The sequence below is a fragment of the Chenopodium quinoa genome, unplaced genomic scaffold (genome assembly GCF_001683475.1).
Source record: "Chenopodium quinoa cultivar QQ74 unplaced genomic scaffold, ASM168347v1, whole genome shotgun sequence".
Classification (NCBI taxonomy): domain Eukaryota; kingdom Viridiplantae; phylum Streptophyta; class Magnoliopsida; order Caryophyllales; family Amaranthaceae; genus Chenopodium; species Chenopodium quinoa.
In genome coordinates, this window is record NW_018742730.1 from 1,673,597 (window position 1) to 1,692,163 (window position 18,567).

Below are 18,567 nucleotides of genomic sequence, written 5' to 3' on the forward strand. Positions count from 1 at the left end.
TACCAGTGATAAAATCCCTATTTTTTTTTACTTGTTTTTGTTTTTAATTTTTTTTATTTTGACCAATTACTAGGCGACATGTGGCTTTACAAAAAAAAAAAGAAGCATTTATACCTATTTAACAGGTTGTAGGTAAAAAAGTCTATTAAAATAAGATGACATACCAAGGTGGGATTGTCTAGTAATAATCAAAAGGTGGAATTGTTATTGTTAGACCACGCAAATGTGGGATTATTTATTTCCATTTTTTCTATTTTTTATTTTTTGAGATGGATGGGGTACTAATTTGTTATCTTACGTGTCTAGGAACAATCTTTGACAGTACAATAGGCATCTTGCATCTAATTCTTCATTTCTTCCAATTCCAATCGTCAAAAACTAACAAACTTTCCCATCAAAATTTAGGGTTTTATTTAAGAGTATACTCTACTTTCCACTAAAACTTATTCGCCACTCCCAAATCTCCAACCTCCCTCTCCTTCTCTCTCCTCCAACAATGGCGGACGATTCAACCCCACCTCCACCAACCTCCGAAATGTCCAAAACCACCATTTCCGACACCCCCACATCCTCCCTTCCCCTCGCTCGCTTCTCCAAACGCGTCCCAATCGCCAACATCCTCAGCCGCCCCAACGGCGGCGCCTCCCTCGACGGCCAATCCGTCATCATCGGCGGCTGGGTTCGCACCGGAAGAATGCAAGGCCACAACTCCTTCGCCTTCCTCGAGATCACTGATGGTTCTTGCTCTGCTAATCTACAAGTTATGGTTGATGCTTCTGTTTACGATTTGACCCGCCTTGTTCATACTGGTACCTCGGTTTCGCTTTCGGGTACGCTTAAGACCCCGCCCGAAGGTACCCGCCAGAAGATTGAGCTGAAGGTTGATAAGGTTTTGGAGTTGGGTCCTGCTGATCCTGCTACTTATCCTTTGCCCAAGACTCGGCTTACTCTCGAGTTTTTAAGGGATCGTCTTCATCTTCGACCGAGGACTAATTTGGTAATATTTTATTTGTCCATGTTTATGAATTGTGATGGTTTGTTGATTGCATTTTTGTTGGTGTTTGTTTGTGTGTTGGGTTCTATTGAATTTTGTTTTGTTTTTGCGGGAGTCATTTGCACATTTGTTTCGGACATTTCATTGGATGAGTTACAACATTGATTGATTCGGAACTTAAATTGAAAGCCATATTTGAGCTGGGTGTTTTCAGGATGTTAGAAATAGAATTAGTGAATGAGGATTTTATGTTTTTTTTTTTTGGAATGATTTGCACATTTGCTTTTGGTATTTGGTATAACATTCGATTGGTCACTGAGTGTTTTGTGTAGGGCAGCTGAATTTATTGATTCATAACTTAATTTGAAGAATTGATTGATTAGCTGTGTGTTTTTTGGGATGTTCTAAATAATAACAAGTGTGTGAATTTTATGTTATTGTATGTTGTATTATCTGATGGAATTATGAGAATAATAGTTTTCAAATAGTGTTTGAATTATTTCATTTTTGAAGGAAATATAATGGGGTTATCTTTATGTTTGAATTGTGATCGATGGATCATTACTAGGTATGCTATCTTGTGGATGCTTTGTGGTTTATTTTTTTTGTTGTGAAATTGGGAGCGTACCTGTGTATTACAATAAAATCACAATCTTTGGTTTGAACTAGATTGGCTGAACTTTTTACAGAAGTATAAGGAGCAAACAAAATTGTTGAAATTTGGTCTGACTATTTTGTGGGAAAATGCAGAGTAAATCTGAAAGGGGTTTAAAAATGAATGATTGTAGTGATGTCTCAGCTTATAGCAGTTTTAACTAATTTCCAATTTGTGAACTTTGGGTTCCTGTATATGGCTGACTCTAGTTTTTCCCAGATGAAGTATTTCATAATGTGTTTGTTTATCAATATACCAAGGAGTGCTAGGTGATTCTAATTACATGGCCGTTTCTTTGTAACAGATATCTGCTGTTAGTAGAATTCGCAATGAACTTGCATATGCAACTCATGTGTTCTTACAAGAGCATGGTTTTCTGTACTTGCACACACCCATTATCACTACTAGTGATTGTGAGGGTGCAGGTGAGATGTTTCAAGTCACAACATTGATTAATGAAGCAGAAAGAGTGGAGAAAGAGTTGAAGGAGAACCCACCTCCATCAGAAGCTGACATTGAAGCAGCAAAGCTTGTTGTTCAAGAGAAAGGGGATGCTGTTAAGAAACTTAAGGAAGACAAGGCAAGCAAAGAGGAAATTAAGGCTGCTGTTGCAGTATTAAATAAAGCTAAAGATGATCTTGCCAAGTTGGAAGAGAGAGCTAACCTTAAACCTGGGCTTCCCGAAAAAGATGGGAAAATAGATTATTCTCAAGATTTCTTTGCTCGTCAGGCATTCTTGACAGTTTCAGGACAATTGCAAGCTGAATCTTTTGCATGTGCCCTAGGTAGTGTTTACACATTTGGGCCGACATTTCGTGCCGAGAACTCCCATACTTCCAGGCATCTTGCTGAGTTTTGGATGTTGGAGCCAGAAATGGCATTTGCAGATCTCGAGGTAATTTCCTTCTCTTCCTTTTCGGAATTTAGTGCATGTCCATGAATAATGTATGTCATGATCAGATTTGTGTTGTTCACTTGAACTTGTAGAGCCTTGGTTTTATGTTTTTTTGAGCAAAACTTTGATTTAATTGAAATTCAAGATGATGATGATTTGTGATAGTCATGCCTGCCATCTGTACTAGTTGATTAATTATTCAACTTGAAATCGACATACTTTTGTTTATTATGAAGTATACTTTTTTTTTTTCAAGTGTGACTCCTGAAGTCATGTTGATAGTCACTAGTTTTTTAATTCGTAATTATGTAATTTTGAGTTACATTAATTTGTACTGCACTACTCATTGATTCTGTACTGCACTACTTTACCTTTTTTTTTTCCTTCATTTTTTTAATATATATATATTTAGTGTACTTTTGAAGGATTGTGAATCTTATGTGTATTTATTTCTCTCCTTTTATCTTTATTTTTAATTATCTGCTAGTCATGAGATGCTCAAGAATCCATGAACTCTGCATGCAATGTTATATGTAAGATTTCACAAAAAGTTCTAACAACATTGAACTGATTAGTGGTTGCATTCTCTTCCCAGGATGATATGAACCTTGCAGAGGCATATGTACAATTTGTTTCTCAGCGGTTACTTGACAAGTGCCTCGATGATATGGAATTGATGGTGAAATTTGTAGACAAAACTGCAATTGATCGTTTGAAAATGGTTGCTTCAACTCCTTTTGTGAGAATTACTTACACTGATGCAGTGAAGAAGCTCCAGGAAGTTACAGATAAAAAATTTGAGAATAAAGTTGAATGGGGGATTGATTTAGCAACTGAGCATGAAAGGTGTGTTAATCTCTGTTTGTGTGAATTCTCTTGATGGTGCAAACTGCAAAAGCTGATATTATAGTTAATCTAACTTTGTAGATACTTGAGTGAGGTCTTATTCAAGAAGCCAGTTATAGTATATGACTACCCAAAAGATATTAAGGCATTTTATATGAGGCTCAATGATGATGGGAAAACTGTTGCTGCAATGGATGTGCTCGTGCCAAAGGTAGGCTTCTGATCTTTGCTATATAATTGTGTGCTTCCTCACCAACATGAGATTTTCTACTTGGAAAAAAAAAAAAAAAAATCTGCTGTCTTATTTTATTCATTTCATGCAGAAATATAGTTACTGTATGGGGATGTTATTCAAACAACTTGTATAATTTGTTACTCTTGCATTCAAACCAGCCGAGTATTGAGTTTTTTCAAGCTTAAAATTTCCAGGTCAACTTACCACAAAACTAAACTTGAGCTTGAAAATTACAACATTTGTGTTTGAGTTTGTTCACAAGCTTCTCAAGTTGAGCTTTATTGTGCTCAGCATTAAAAATCTTTGAGTGATAGATCACAACCTAGCTAGGCTCATTACACCCCTAGTCATGTAGCCCCAAGTTCACGATTCATTTGATTTCCCAAAAATGCCCTTTATAATAGCTGTCTTCTCTTCATCCTTTCCACTACTTATGCTGTTTCTTCATGTGTAAAAAATGTAATTAGTGAAGATAAGTTTAGTTTTAGCAAATTTGTTTTTTATGAGTATTAGTGAAGGTTTAATTAGAATATTCTTTATTAAAAATATGCAGTTTTACTTATTGAATTTAGTAAGAAAAGAACCTTATGAATCATCATAAATCAGTTTAATTTGTAAAATATACCAAGTTAAAATCGGGTTAAGAGATTGGGCCATGAGGTACTGGGTTATGTTTTAAAATCTATGCAAGATGTATACGAGCAGTACTGTATTTAGGGAATGTGACATAATTTTCCAGATCACTTAAAACAGTACAAGTGACTATTGATATTGGGCAAAGTGAGTACTTTATCTATTGTAAAATTAATGGTTATATTTGTGGCAGCCAATTGACTAAAATGGTAGTATATGAGGGCAATATTTGTTATAATGGGTTTTAAGATGTATCTGTTGGTTTGTATTTTTCAGGTTGGTGAGCTGGTTGGAGGAAGCCAGAGAGAGGAGCGTTATGACGTTCTTTGTAAGAGGTAGGATTTTCTTTTGTTTGGGTTTGTGCTGTTAAAATTTTGAGGACTTTGATCTTGATTATCCTTATGCTTTTGGTTTGTTTTTGGCCTTAAATGGTCAAGGCTAGAAAGAAAACTATTTGATCCTCAAAAATGCTTCATTTCATGCAGGATTACTGATATGGGATTGCCATTGGAGACATACGAGTGGTACCTTGACCTCAGGCGATATGGCACTGTAAAGCATTGTGGATTTGGTTTGGGATTTGAGAGGTTGATTCTTTTTGCCACTGGCATTGATAACATCAGAGATGTCATTCCTTTCCCGCGTTACCCAGGGAGGGCAGATTTATAGGCAGACTACTGATCACACTTTTGTTAGTCCTTACGGTTTGCCTGTTTACCAAAATGGCATTACAATTGTGATTTTTTTTTTATCCTTGCTTAATTACAAGGAAAAATAGAAAAGCAGAACTCCTTGATCTATGTTAATGAGATTTGTGATGATGATCTTGAAGTTGATCTTCTGTATTTTTTCTCTTCATATATCTACAATTTTGGTTTTAGATGTAATTTCCTCTCTTTTCCTTATTGTTTGTTTCATAAGCCCTTTTGCATAATTTAAAATACGCAGATTTGAGGATCAATATTGTCAACTATTCATTATAAACGTATGGAGTACTATAATTGACGCATTGATCTTGTTATAACAAGTATCATAATTAATTAAAGGAAAATTTGTCTAAAAGGTACTTATATGTTTACCTTTTTGTGAAAAGGGGCCTTATATGTTCAAAGTGGTGAAAAAGGTCCTTATAAGTTACTTTTGTTGTGAGGAGGGACCTTGACATCGGAATATGACCACCGACTTCACTTTTCCGACATTGACCATCATGCAATATGCACGTGATGTTTCAAAAATGTATTTTCCTTCTTTTTTTTTCTCTTGATTTTAAGGAAAGAGAAGGGATTTTGAAAGAAAATTTGGGGATAGTAAGAGAGAAAATGTGAAAACTTGGGGAAAAAATTAACGAAAGGGTCTTTTTAAAACATCACGTGCCATGTGACTATGTGAGTGATGGTCAACACCAGAAAAGTAAAATTAATGGCCATATTCCGATGTCAAGGTCCCTCTTCACAACAAAAGTGACTTATAAGGCCTTTTTCACCACTTTGAACATATAAGGTCCTTCTTCACAAAAAAGTGAATATATAAGTACCTTTCTAACAAATCTATACTAATATATTAAAAGGCATTCCTAAGAACGTTGATGTGCCACATAGTCCCTATTTTGTTGCGCCACGTCATCTTCCCAATATCTCATGACGCCACATCATCACTCAAACAATGCCACATCACCCAAGCAACCACTCAAACAATGCCACGTCGCTCAAGCAACTAACATTACCAACAATGCCACGTCGCTCAAGCAACTAACATTACCATATAAAAACATAAGGATAAGGGAATTCAAACCCTCAACCTCTTATAACACATGTAACTATTAAACCATCTAAGCCAATATTAACTATGTTATTTAAATGAAAATAAATCATATAAGTGTCACAAGGTTCAATTAAAAAATAATAAAAAAAAATATTTAAAGAACAACTCAATTTTAGTTTGACAGTAACTATTGCTGTTTTGAAAAGCTTTTTAAAAAAATTATCATCAATTGAACGTCTACAATAGTAGAAACCCGGGGCAGGGCCCGGGCTTACTCACTAGTTTTCCATAATTAAAAGAATGCCAGTTTGTTAATTGAAGGAGGTTGGGCTGAGGGCGGCTCTACTCTTTCCATTTTAGAGGCAAACTGTCAGTTATTCTGTAATGCAACAAGGGATATCTTATCATTGCTTTGACTCAGGTCAAGGATCTTTCATGATTTGTTGAGGCAGCAAGCAACTAAGACGAAGTACTCGTAAAATACAAAGCGATAATGACTGAAGTACCCTCACCAACAATCGTTGATCGAATACAATACACAACAAAATGGAGAGATAGCATCATGTCCCACTGAGTACACTTGGTTTCCTAAGTGTAAGAAGTTATATGGTCCAACTCCCAATGTTCTATCGTGTAATTCAGCTTTCTTGTTTGTGTTGTTTAGATTTGCATCCTTGCTAGTTGCTATGATGTATGAACTCGAATTTGAGAAGAGTGATGTTCCATTTGAGTACAAGGGTAGTGAATAGTGATACGTGAAGCTGAAAGCAACCTAGTGGATAAACATTATCAAAATATCAGTGTATCACAATCGAAGAGAAGTCGGAAAGATGGGCCAACACAAATCAAAGAGGTTTGCGTGGAAACAAGTGATAAAAGAAGAAGCTCCACTAAGATTTATATTCACCTTGTTTATTATTGTAGGTCTGTATTAATTAAAATAGGATAAACCCTTCCCTTCATTTGTCGGAATGCATTAATCCTACAAGGAAAAAGAATAATTATGGTAATTATAGTAAGTTAAATTATTTGTCCAGCAAAACTATCACAAACTCTATACAACATGAGAGGCACGTCAGTGGGTCATGAATTATGGATGGACATTATTTTCAAAATTAGGCAAATTCCAAAATGAACAAGTCTTGTGGACCTTGACCAATTTTCAAAAACATACAACATTACTATAGGGGCCCTTGAACACAGCATGTGTGTCAAGCTGTAGGGGCCCTTGACCTTGACCAATTTACAAAAACATACAACATTACTATAAGGGCCCTCGAACACAGCATGTGTGTCAAGCTGTGCACAGATTTGTTTTGCAAAGATTGACACTAGTTAGACGTCTTAGGCCCATCTTAACTTTTTCTTGGCATAGGCAACTAGGCACGCCTCACTTTAGCACGAGCTACACTAGGGGTGCTAATCGGGCGAGCCGAGCTCGAACTATGGTCAGCTCGGCTCGTGATCGTTTAAATTTGTTCGAACTCGAACCGAATTCGAACCTTTATGAGTCGAGTTTCGACCGAGCCGAACTTTGACTAAACGTTGACCGAGCCGAACTCGAACTGTTCACGAACAACCTTGATTTATTCTTAGCCCTAATTTACTTGTCTTCTTTATTGTTCATTATTAAATTTTTTACTTTATAACGAGTTTATTGTTTTAATAATGAAAATACTAATTTATTATTGTGTAATATCTATTGATAAAAAAGTTTATATTTATATACATGAATTTTTTATATGGAAAAAATAAACGAGCTTGTTCATGAACTTTTCGAGCCGAGCTTGGCATAACTCAGCTTGGCTCGTTAAGGTCTCGAGCCGAACTCAAACCCGAACCGAGCCACCACGAATCGAGCTCGAATATTTCACGAATAGCTCAGTCTCATTATCACCTCTAAGCTACACAGGTATAACCGTATAACACATGGTCTTTCACCATTCGATTCAGGCGTAACTCTAGTTAGACCTACTCTTTGATTCTCCTTCCCTCTCTAATAAGCTGTTTCTATGGAGTAAAACTATTTGTATGCTGGAAGATTCGAGGCATCTGATCCGCTAAAGTAGAATACCTGACCCGAAAATTTAAAAATTTTTGGATTTTCGATATCCGAAAAAAATGTAAATTATTTCAAATTTCGGATATTGGATAACAGAACTTAATGGGTCATTCCGTCCATAAACAACTCTTCTCGATTGGGCTTATACCCGATCAAAAAATCTCCCCCAAACCAAAATAATGCCATCCCTTTGAAAGAATCTCGATTTGTCTTATCGTCATTCATCATCATCAATTAATCTCTTCTGCTAAATCTCCAACATTTTGCGCACCTGTCACTTCTTCTAACTCCTCAATCACCCATTCTTTCTTTCTCTCTCCTCTGTTCTTGATCAAAATCCCCAATTTCATCCCGATCTACCCTAACAAAACCCTTAATTCTCCGCCAAGATGTATGGATTCGAAGCTATGACCTTCAACATTCATGGCGGATACTTGGAAGCCATTGTTAGAGGTCACAGATCTGGATTGTTAACTGCTGCTGATTACAACAATTTGTGTCAGTGTGAGACTCTTGATGATATCAAGATGCATCTCTCTGCTACTGATTATGGCCCCTATCTTCAGAATGGTATGATTTATTTGTTTAATTATGATTTTTTTTCAGGTTTAATTTTATTGATTTTGGTTGAATTTCTTGCTTTATTAATTGGATTACATTTTGATTTGATTTGTTTGATCTGAGTTTTTCTGGAATTTCTTTGATTTTGCAATTATATGCTTGACTTTGCTAATTTTCTGGCATTCGATTGTTTATGAGACGAACAAAATCTCTGAATTTCGCGTTTAATTGGGTTTAGTTGATTATTAGCAATAGCGATAATGTACTTAAGGAATGTATTAATGACTGCATTTCAAGATGATAAGCTAACCAAGCATATCAGATCATGGAAATGATAAAACCTTTTGTGAAAGGGAATTAATCTTTGGCTACCCCGTCTTCCTAGTCGTGACGAAGATCGTAAATTATAGGCCTTTTTTCCCCAATCAATCAAATGTTTGGCATCAAGTTGTCAATGGGTGAATACATCTTTTTACATACCAAATTGGAGGTTTCAACTCTTGTAATGGATTGTGAAATCTTGTTCTAGTTCGATAACGGGCAAGCTTGCAATCTCGCTTGGTTTCTCGTAATTTCTTGTAAGTTTCAGCTTACTGCCTTGATGAAAATATCCTTTTGTGCGGGTGCATTGGGGATGTGAGCTTGGTTTGCAATGTATCTCTTTATGATCTTTCTATGAAATTGCTAGGCAAGACTCTGTTCTATGTGAATTTGATTGGTGTCACATACATGACATTTCGAACAATTGTCTGCCTCCCTCCCTCCTTCTTGCACTTAAGTGTATCTTTTAAAGTTACAAAGGGTGTTCCTATCATTTAAGGACTTGTTTCTGTAGAGCATTTTGCTTGGTGGAGTTATTTTTTTAATTTTTCTTTATGTTTGATAAGGAGATGGGTACATATACGATTTATATTTGTTGCTTATTGTTATATTTGGTGCTCATTTTGGCTATAGAACCTTCTCCTTTACACACAACTACGCTTGTGGAGAAATGCACACTGAAGCTGGTTGATGAATACAAGCACATGTTGTGCCAGGCTACAGAACCCTTGTCAACCTTCTTAGAGTACATCACGTAAGTGTAGTTACCGTATTTTTTTTTTAACTCTTTAAATACTATGCCCCAGATTGAATTTTGTGTTGGCATCTGTTCTTATTTGACATAAACGTAAATCTGTGAAAAACTTCCTGCAATTTAAAATTTGAAGATCCACAACTCTTCATGTCAACAGTATTTGTGGAATGTGGTGAGATGATGCACTTTTTGTTTTCTTCTTGATTGTTTCTAAATTTTTTTAACGTGATTTAGGTGGATGTCCTTGAGATGCTTATGAGATTTTAAATGAAAGTTTAGTTTCTTCACTGCTTATTTGTGGATTTACTGCTACTTGAGGATTAATTATGGGACTATAAATTTCTTAATTCTTATCTGCATATGTATTTGAAGTTTGTTCTCTCATGTGCTTTTCTTTCTTTAGTCAATGTAGATGAAAATTATAGAATAAGAAAATAATATAATCTTTTTTTGCTGAATATTTATTCTGTATAGTCCAAGGAGATGCTCCATGTAGTGTTGCATTATTAGCTTTGTGTAATTGTTCTATCAAATCCCTTTTCCATCATACATTTTCATCTATTATCTTACCGAAGAGTATCTTTTATTTCTAGAACTCTACATCTTAGAGATAATCTGCATATTTTATGCATTCTAAGCTTGTAGCTATCTTCTGCATTAGTATTTTTGATTTTTTTTTGGAAATTGTAATGGTACTCTTACAAGACCAGTTCATAAAAGGATTCATGATTCAGTTGGGATAAATTTGCGGGGTCTGTTAATGTGAATTATCTTTTAACTCAATCTTGTAGATGAATTTGGTACCCTTTTGACTTACTCCCATGGCTGTTAAGATCATATTATGTGACCATCTGAAGCTGATTTTGTACCGTAGAAGACCAGTAACTTTCAGGCTTCCATGCAGTGGGCACTCTTTCTTGACAAACTAACAAATAATATGTCTTGTAGCTCTTTTCCAAATATAAGCTGAACCTGATTTAAAAATTAAAAACTTCAAGTAACAGTCTGGTACTTTACTTTCTTTATGACACGCTCTTTGTAAATTATTTGTACTCTTTTGTCTTTTCCAGATATGGCCATATGATTGATAATGTTGTTCTGATTGTTACTGGAACCTTGCATGAGAGGGATGTGCAAGAGCTATTGGAGAAATGTCATCCCTTGGGCATGTTTGACAGGTACTGCCTCTCTTGTTAAGTTAATTCTTTTATGTTTTCCTCACAAACAATGCTTATTTTCCTTTCTTGTCAGTATTGCTACCCTTGCAGTTGCTCAGAATATGAGGGATCTATATAGATTGGTGCTTGTTGATACTCCTTTGGCTCCATACTTCTCCGAGTGTATTACATCTGAGGTACTAAGCATTACATTTTTGTTTTACAGTTCAGTCTCTCTCTCAGCGATCAGTTTTGTTTTCTTTCTTTGGAATCTGAATCTTGCTAAAGGATATGATGTTCTCGAGATTGTATTGTTAGTTTAGTTAGTTCTCCTTTGAGATTATGTGTTGATTAAAAGAACGTATTGTATAGTTTGAAGTGTTTATGATAACTACTTGTACCTAGTGAAAATGGGATGATTGGTTTTGGAGGTGGGTAATATAAAAGAAATGGGGTATATCAATTTGTTTTGCTTAACTTGTTACCTTTCCTTAATTGATTTTACCTTTTACTGTTGATTGGTAATATCTTTTAGGTGATTAACTTACCCTTTTAATTTCTTATGTTGTCCCTGCTAGGACTTGGATGATATGAACATTGAGATTATGAGAAACACCCTTTACAAAGCATATCTTGAGGACTTCTATCGTTTTTGTCAGGTAAAATTGCAATGTCTCTTTATAAGAAACCCATTTCCCACCAAAAACTAAGCACAGATTTATATTACTAAGACTCACACACACACTATTCATCACTCCTCCATCTCTATTTTGTATCTGATTTTGTTCTCATCTAATTTGATCTTTATAATACAGTCTCTTGGTGGGGCTACTGGAGAGATTATGTCTGATCTTCTTTCCTTTGAGGCTGATAGAAGAGCTGTCAACATTACAATTAACAGGTATATAATCCATGATTTATATGTTAGTACTAGAAATGAAGCATAATGATAATTTGATAATGACGTCATATTTTGTAAGTTTTATACAATGAGAACTCAAAAACCTCTTAAATAGAGAGAGAGCGAGGGGGGGGGGGGGGAGGGGGTATTGTATGTATCTTTAGATTCTTGACCTTGTTGAGCCTTAGGCTCAATTAGCAGTAGATGACATGGTTATTGACTGTAGTTACTTCTTGACATTTGCAGTATTGGAACTGAACTTACGAGGGAAGATCGTAAGAAGCTGTACTCAAGTTTTGGTCTCTTGTAAGCGTCTTTAAGATTTGCGACTCATCCTCAAGAAATCTATCTATTGTTGTGACTGATGTGTTTGCTCATTACAGGTATCCTTATGGACATGAAGAGCTGGCTATTTGTGAGGATGTAGATCAGGTATGAGATTGCTGCTGCGATTCATCATATAAACTAGATTTGTTGTTAGGGTGGGGTTTGTCTGCGACACCCTTCCATCTTCTGCCAGTTGGATTGGGTATTTATCTTTTCTGCTAAATTCTCGAGTATAATTTGGTAGTGCATACATGTGCAAATATGGGTGCACAAGGCCGTACATCCCAGAATATCTACACCCAAGAAATTGTAAAGCAAGATTTTTGTACTTGAAATACAAAGCTTATCTATAAAATAGAGTCATGAAGCTTCATTGAGTCCTGCTATGTTCCTTCTATGATAGTATGAATGTCCTCCGTTCCACAAATATTGCAACAATTACCACTAAGGAAGTTTCACTTATATTACAACATTTCCCTATCTGCACTTGTTTTCTCTCTTTCTCTCTCATCATCTCATGGATCCCTATCTTTATTTCTCTCTATCTCTCTCCTCTTCTTAAAATCATCTCATCCACATGTCGTAATATTTGGGGAACGGAGGAAGTATCATTTAATAATAACTGGAAAATATTTTTGATCTTGTGCTTTTTTTATGGGGTACCCTTAAAAGAGTTTTCGAATGAGGTATTATGTGAGGCTTCAGTAAGTTCAGCCTGCTGAAGGGGGCATATCCATTATATGCTGTTTTCTGAGTGTCTGACAAGTTATACAAGAATAATGATATGATGATCTATATGCATTTGATATGTTTGTTTGCGTCATCTTAATGTTTTAGCCAATATTTCAGTTTTTGCTCTATATTTTATCCATCGACTCTAAGCTTCTTAATTCATACCCTTATTTTTATTGTTAACTGCATTGAAGATAATTTTTTCCCCCACCTTTTTTTCATCTTCTGGTTTACTGGAATACTCAGGAGAACCCAAAAAAATAAAAATAAAAAGGTTTTGAACTATGCTAATTTTGAAGTACAAGCTTTTCTAGTGAGCTTGACGTTAGGGCCCTGAACTGAAACGCAACTCTGGTTATTGTTGTCTCTTGACTCAACACTGAAATGACTAGGACTACAATCTCAAAAGATTATAGCTGACTGTTGTTTCATCGCTTTAATAGTTTATTGACTTGGACAACATGCTCAACTCTGGTGCTTTCTTTCCATTGTGAGGAAAAGCTGATGAAGTTTAGTTGGATCATTAAAGTCTTGTGGTGAGGAATACAGTGACCTAGGAGCTTAAGGCTGTGCTTGAAGACGATGCCTTCAAGTGGATGATAATGATTTTTGAGGGAACACTGGAACAGTTGTTGGATGGCGGGAAAAATAAGAGGTTTATTTTGCATTTAGCAGTAACTATGAAGTAGGATATGGATAAGATGCGTGCAAGAGGTATGATCTTTGGACCTTAGTTAAAGCTATGAGATGTGGGAGGACTTGTTGCTGCAGGAACCTTCTAAGAACTTTTAGTTGTTGTTTAGCGAATTGGAGAATTTGCCATTTGCATCACTTTTTTCATGCAATCAAGCCAAGTATTGGCCAAGCTAATTTCACGCTTCATTTTGTAGCTGTCTTTGAGCTTTAATTTCAGGGTTCAGTGGTTCACTTGACATTAGTTTGAGCTTATTTCAAAAGTAACCAAGAAGAGACTGGGGCACTGGGGTTCTCTTTCTGCTAACTTCTCTGAATGGAATGATAAATTGCTAATGTCAAGGCTAATTGTATGCGGCTCTTATTAACAGGCAATGGGATCCAATAATCGATTAAAAACCAATAATCGAGAGCTTACTGAAATCTAAATTAACGTCATGAATGAACGATTGTGCTTAAAAGTGACTTGTTCTGGCTACACTTGTAGTAATAGAGTGGAAGGAAGCTGGATGCAAATATTTAGGTGGTTGTATGTTTATGTAAGTTGTGGAGTCTTTGATTCTAGGCAGATAGTGACCTGTTAGCTTTATGGTTTGTAATTTGGTAGGACTTGAACAAGGAAAATCAAATACCATTTCGCCTAATGATTCTGTGTTTTGAGCGTCGACGCAGGTCAGTTTAGAAGGTGGTCTTTATTCAGGGTATAGGGTAGTGTGTGTCTGTGCGGGTGCATGCACATGTGGCCCTGTTCATTATTTTGATTCAAATCTCTGTATTTTTTTTTTAACTCCAGCTGCTTTGTTTTGCTTAATCTTTTTTGAGGATATGCCACCAAATCATCTGCTTCATATTCACTTTTTAACTCTTTCAAATAAATTTTACTGCTCGACAGCTTGTCTTAAATGTGTGGCAGAATATGTGGTGCATCTATAGCATGGATGCTTTGATTCAGACATTCTTAGATTGCACTGCTTGGAGCTTCTAGTATCAGTCATTTTTATCTGTCCTGATTCTGACTTATTCCTATCTTATAGGTCCGTGGTGTAATGGAAAAATATCCACCATATCAGGCAATATTCTCTAAGATGTCTTACGGAGAAAGCCAGATGCTGGACAAGGCGTTCTATGAAGAGGAGGTCAAGAGACTATGCTTATCATTTGAACAACAGGTCCTTTTCTATCTTACTTCATGTGATATTTGCTTGGCATACTGAAAATGCATGTCAAAAATGTTGCATTTATGTAGTTCATTGGGGGTAGTTTCTTTTGTCCCTATTTTATTTTCATCTTCAACTATTAATTACCGGATTTCTGTCTTGATTGTATGTGATGCAGTTCCATTACGCTGTTTTCTTCGCTTACATGAGGTTGAGGGAGCAAGAGATTAGAAATCTCATGTGGATCTCAGAATGCGTGGCACAAAACCAGAAGTCCAGAGTGCATGACAGTGTTGTCTTCATATTCTAGTTGCAGTCCAAGCAAATATGAAGAACCTTGTGGAATTTTCAGGAAATACAAGAATAAATCTCGTGTTGCTTGTGCTTTGTACATCTCATTTCTTTCGCGTTCATTGTAGAATTCAGTTGCATACATTATTTATACTGCACAAGGTGAAATAAAGCTTTTATCCCTGTATGATTATGTTATTCATAAGGCATTTTCTACTCCAATCCTATGGGAACTAAACTTGAGCTCGATATCCCCGTTTTGTTGTTGGGGGAACTAGTATCAAATTCTCCGAATTGAGTCCCAGTGTATCATATGTTAAATTTCATAATGTGAACTTTATTCTTTTGAATGAGGCCTATTGCTTACTGTCTTTGTTTTCCCTTACATTGTACACCTTATATTTTGAAAATTTGCATCACTTAGAAAGGATTGAATCTTGAAATAAGCCTTTGCTTTTGGGAAATATTAGTGTGAGATTACGCATGAAGCTCCAAAGAAATTTGCTTTAAGGGTATCTTACTCCTAATTATAGTACTTGCTGAACATCTTTAACAATCAATGTCTTTAATTCTGAAAATTATATTTTGTACAAAGATATTATGATACTCTATCGTATTTATTGTGACAATTTCAATAAGATTTCACATTAATATGGTTTGTATTACATATACACCCTTCCTTCTTAAATAATTGACATTTTTTTTGACACAAAATAATTGACATGTTTGACTTTCTTTTTATCATTACAAATGAAAGTGTGCATATAATGCTAAAGTCAAGCGAGGTCCTCAATTAGGGCTTGTTTGGTTCACCTCAATTGGGTCTTGTTAGATTCGTAATAGTGTGTATTTTATTAATATGTGATTTTCATAATTTTTTTCATTACGAAATTAAAGATATTTTAACGATAAAAAACTGCACATAAAACGATGATCTGATTTAAACTTATTTTTTATTTGATCTGAACTTATTTTTTTTATGAAATAAGTAAAAATAAGATGAACTAAACAAAGTTTGTTTGTTTGTTTTTTTATTTTTTTTTAAACTGAATCTAATAGATCCTTTATAGTGATGATTAATGATTATGATATTATCATGGGATTTACACACAACTAAAGGTTTACTCACATTTACTTAATTTCAGTTCAGCTTCAATCAGTTCAGTTCAGCTCCAATTAGTTCAGTTCAGTTCAATTTGGTAAATGTGAACAGACTCTAAACCGACTACTTGGAAATTTCAAAGTTGAGATTTAACAATGGATTAAAATTTAGGAAATAATTAGTGAAAATTAGATAATACACCCGGGTGCATCCGGGTAAACAAAAAAAGGCAGAAAGAACATATAGTATTTGATAAAGAGCATACCTATGTTTGACAAAGAACATACCTTTAATATGTTCTTCGAGTGTGATCAATGTGTTCTTTGAGTAAAATTATATGTTCTTTACATTTCAACTTATGATATTTAAATTATGTTGATAAACATATATGTTTTTTTGGGTTTAATAATACAAAGTATGTTCTTTGAATTTGGCGTGTATGTTCTTTAAGGTCGTAGTGACGCCCAAATTCTATTTTTATTATCATATGTCATATTTAAATTACTTTTATTATCGTACATTCTTTGAGTTTGATTAATGTGTATTTAGGTATTAACTATATGTACTTTACAATATAAATTATGTTCTTTTAACATATGTTATTTTGAAATTTGATATTGAAATCTTAAATTATTTTTAATTGAAAATAATATTAGAGTAAAAAAACTAAATTATTATGGGAAGTTGAATTTTTTTTTGGAGAGATAGAAAACTATTTTTTGGGGAAATGATATCTTTGGTAAGGACTTTTTAAGAGGTGATCAACATTGGCATGACTCGCATTCCGACCCGAACTGGCCCGAAATAGGGTGGGTTTGGGCAAACCTAAAAATGCATTTTTAGTTAAAACTCGAATCGGGTTCGAAAAAAGCCCGAAAACCCGCTACTTTTCTACGGGTTTGGGACGAGAAATTATGATATGGCCCGGCCCTACTCGATTTTTTATCACTTCTAAATTTTTTCCGTTAATAATGTGTAATTTTTCAGAAATTTTATTAAGTTTTTATCTCGTTCTTTTTATTATATCTTTATGTTCTTTGGTAATGCATGTTTTTATCAAAAACAAACATGTTCTTTGTCAAATACATGTATGTTCTTTATGAAACACAAGATATTCTTTCAGCCTTTTTTTTATTTATCCGAGTGTACGATGAGCACAGTACACCCGTGTGTATAAACAACGGATTAATAATTAGTACGTATGAAACATTAAATTAGGAAAATTGGAATATCTCATAAACACATAATAAGGGTGAACCGGGTGGAACACCAAAAAAAAAAAAAAAAAAAAAAAAAACATAATAGGGTTTATCAGGGTTTTATTTTTAGAAACTCTCTAAATTCCTATCAAGTAAACTTACCATTTTTTTTCTTTCTTCTCATTAAATTATAAAATGGAAAATTTTCAACGTTTTCCAAAGAATACATTAACGAGAAGACGAGAGCTAGGGCAGTTCGCATGAGAAATAAGGTAATTACTTTTTTCACTTGCTAGCCTAAATCGTGCTCTCGAGGGTATGATCTAATTATTATTTTACGAGATGTTATTGATCTTTTGATTATGTTGATACGTATATGATCATGCTGTAAGTATAATTGCGAGATTTAATCCTAACATAAACCTAAAAAAAATTATGGACATGACTTTTGAATTTATTATTACGAATGATGCTGATTTAGCCCCTGATGCACTTTGTAGACTGAATTAATAATCCCTGAATAAGTGCTACTCCGTAACGAATTTTGAAACAATAGTCAATTGTTATTGTCACACTTGTAAAAAAATAAATAAATAAATAAAAATGTTACAAAATTTGTATATTTTTTTTAACAATGTTTTTGTTTAGCTTTAGCTTTGATCTTCACCTTAATAATGTCTTTTTCACTCTTTCATGCCTCCATTGCATATTTGTATAGTCGCTTGTTTCAAAGCTAGGCCTGGTTCAATTTACTTTTTTTTTTTGGTGCTACTGAGTAGAACTTAGCAGAAATATCAATGCAGCAGAAATAAGTTTTTAACCAATAAAATTACACAAACTAATAATAGATCATCTTGTGTGCGATTAGCCACACTATGTGGCCATTTGTAAAAGAACGAGTTATCCTTATACTACTGACGAAGTAGTCCCTATAATACTACGAAGTAACCCCCAACCTCTATAACAGTGGCGAAGTAACCCTCGAAACATTGACTTATAACACTAATCAAGTAATCCCTATAGCGCTAATGAAGTTATCACAATGATGGTTTACTACACGGTGTGGCCAACCATATATAAGAATTTGTAAATTAATTAACTTTAATCAAATAAATATTATAAGAATCAGTAAAATTACAAAAATAATTGGGTTTTTCTACATGGTACCCTTGAATTTTTGAGTTTTCTACCTTGTACCCTTCTAAATTCAGATTTCTACAAGGTGACCTTGAATTATTAGTTTATTTTACATTAAACCCTTGAGTTTTTAAATTGTTCTATATGGTACCCT

The 18,567-nt window shown here is 34.7% G+C and overlaps 2 protein-coding genes across 2 annotated transcripts; both read left to right on the top strand.

The window, feature by feature from the left end:
* Positions 1-496: 496 nt before the first annotated feature.
* LOC110723408 (asparagine--tRNA ligase, cytoplasmic 1-like) lies at positions 497-5,145 on the top strand. Its single transcript, XM_021902764.1, has 6 exons — positions 497-997; positions 1,954-2,544; positions 3,140-3,390; positions 3,472-3,601; positions 4,535-4,593; positions 4,744-5,145. Exons 1-6 carry the CDS (start codon positions 497-499, stop codon positions 4,925-4,927), a joined length of 1,716 nt encoding a protein of 571 aa, XP_021758456.1. The 3' UTR covers positions 4,928-5,145.
* A 3,099-nt stretch (positions 5,146-8,244) lies between these two features.
* On the top strand, positions 8,245-15,346 carry LOC110723409 (V-type proton ATPase subunit d2). The gene is made up of 10 exons (XM_021902765.1): positions 8,245-8,651; positions 9,597-9,717; positions 10,788-10,895; positions 10,969-11,071; positions 11,453-11,533; positions 11,690-11,775; positions 12,022-12,081; positions 12,159-12,207; positions 14,562-14,696; positions 14,863-15,346. Exons 1-10 carry the CDS (start codon positions 8,471-8,473, stop codon positions 14,992-14,994), a joined length of 1,056 nt encoding a protein of 351 aa, XP_021758457.1. The 5' UTR covers positions 8,245-8,470; the 3' UTR covers positions 14,995-15,346.
* Positions 15,347-18,567: the final 3,221 nt, after the last annotated feature.

Bases quoted from the DNA above. Each gene is read 5' to 3' on its own strand.
- LOC110723409 (XM_021902765.1), top strand. From the start codon at position 8,471: ATGTATGGATTCGAAGCTATGACCTTCAACATTCATGGCGGATACTTG. The intron at 11,534-11,689 runs GTAAAATTGCAA...TTTATAATACAG, and splicing joins ACTTCTATCGTTTTTGTCAG to TCTCTTGGTGGGGCTACTGG. The intron at 12,208-14,561 runs GTATGAGATTGC...CCTATCTTATAG, and splicing joins TTTGTGAGGATGTAGATCAG to GTCCGTGGTGTAATGGAAAA.
- LOC110723408 (XM_021902764.1), top strand. From the start codon at position 497: ATGGCGGACGATTCAACCCCACCTCCACCAACCTCCGAAATGTCCAAA. The intron at 3,602-4,534 runs GTAGGCTTCTGA...TGTATTTTTCAG, and splicing joins TGGATGTGCTCGTGCCAAAG to GTTGGTGAGCTGGTTGGAGG. The intron at 4,594-4,743 runs GTAGGATTTTCT...CATTTCATGCAG, and splicing joins TATGACGTTCTTTGTAAGAG to GATTACTGATATGGGATTGC.